Genomic DNA, 1,220 nt, shown 5'->3' with positions numbered 1-1,220 from the left:
CGAAAGTGATCAATGCGAACATGGTTCTGTGTGTACTAATAGCGTTGTTTTAGAGTATTTAGTGACATGCCCTATTTGCCAAAAGCAGAGATATTGCAGTCAAAAGTGTTATTTGGAAGACACTGAAAAACACCGGAAGGCATGTCTTGAGAGTGTCCATTTGTTCAAACTGTCAGAAGAAAACAATTTAGAAACGACAACAGAAACGACGTCTTCCCTTGTCGAAAAAGTCTCGGGGATTAATAACCTTGCGCAAGCCATATTCTCATTGTTTAACATCATTCTCTCGAAATTAAAACCAGAACACTTCATTGTGTTGTTTAATAAGCTCACAACAGTGTTTAACAACCTCTTCAATTTGTTTGACAAACATGTGGAAGTTATCGACAAAATTGCGAACTCCGAGACTCTTGTTGAGATCTACGACTTGTTTGTTGTACAACTTTTCGAGATGTTTTTAGCAATCTTTTTAGTCGACGAAGAGCACAGAAAGCTCATCACGACTTCATTCTTCTCTTTTGTGGAGAGTGTGCTCACTCAATTTGTTGATAACAAGTGTGAGTTTTCTTTGAGTGTTCCAAAGAGCGTTGTCTTATCCTTTTTGACTCAGATGCTCAAGATTCAAGATGATGCAGTCGTTTGTTTTTTATTGAATTTTTTCATAATTACTTTATTAATAAATTATTTAATTAATTCGTTATAACTTCTAGTACTTTCAAATGTCTGATTATATCTATACAATTGTTGTCGATATGATCCTCACAAAAGACGACGACACCCGTGAATTAATTCGGTCTGTTTTATCCCGTCATAGGAAAAACTCAATTGCCAAGAGTGTTTCTAAATAATCGACTTGTTTCCATAGTATTTCGTTCTTTCTATATTTTTCAACTAATTATATGTTTAGAAAACTCGATTGTTTGATTTTTTTAAATAATTGTAATACTTTTAATATTTTCACTAAAACCAGTGCAAATTATTTCTATTGAGTGAAAATACTATTTCTTAATTATATTAATATTAAAAAAATAGTTTCAAGGAGGCTACAAAATCATAGCGAACTCGAAAGACATTCATTACATGGCGGAAGTTGATGCGATGACTATCAGACTCGACTTCGAAGCATTCAAAGCCCGGATGGACAAAGAGTTGACCGAAGTCGAAGCTGCTGCTTTAAGTTGTGAACGTGAGAGTGAGTCTGCTCTCAAGCAAATGCCAAG

At 34.7% G+C, this 1,220-nt stretch overlaps 1 protein-coding gene across 1 annotated transcript; it reads left to right on the top strand.

Moving 5' to 3' along the window:
- Positions 1–12: 12 nt before the first annotated feature.
- On the top strand, positions 13–848 carry EIN_275510 (hypothetical protein; the record flags this gene model as incomplete). The annotated part of the gene is made up of 3 exons (XM_004256642.1): positions 13–28; positions 120–637; positions 711–848. The coding sequence occupies 3 exons, from the start codon at positions 13–15 to the stop codon at positions 846–848; spliced, it is 672 nt and encodes a 223-aa protein (XP_004256690.1).
- Between the last annotated feature and the right edge of the window lie 372 nt (positions 849–1,220).

Source organism: Entamoeba invadens, assembly GCF_000330505.1.
Source record: "Entamoeba invadens IP1 unplaced genomic scaffold scaff_1105074726541, whole genome shotgun sequence".
Classification (NCBI taxonomy): domain Eukaryota; phylum Evosea; order Mastigamoebida; family Endamoebidae; genus Entamoeba; species Entamoeba invadens.
The sequence above is the reverse complement of the archived record's forward strand: the minus strand, read 5'-3'. Positions and strand labels throughout refer to the sequence as shown.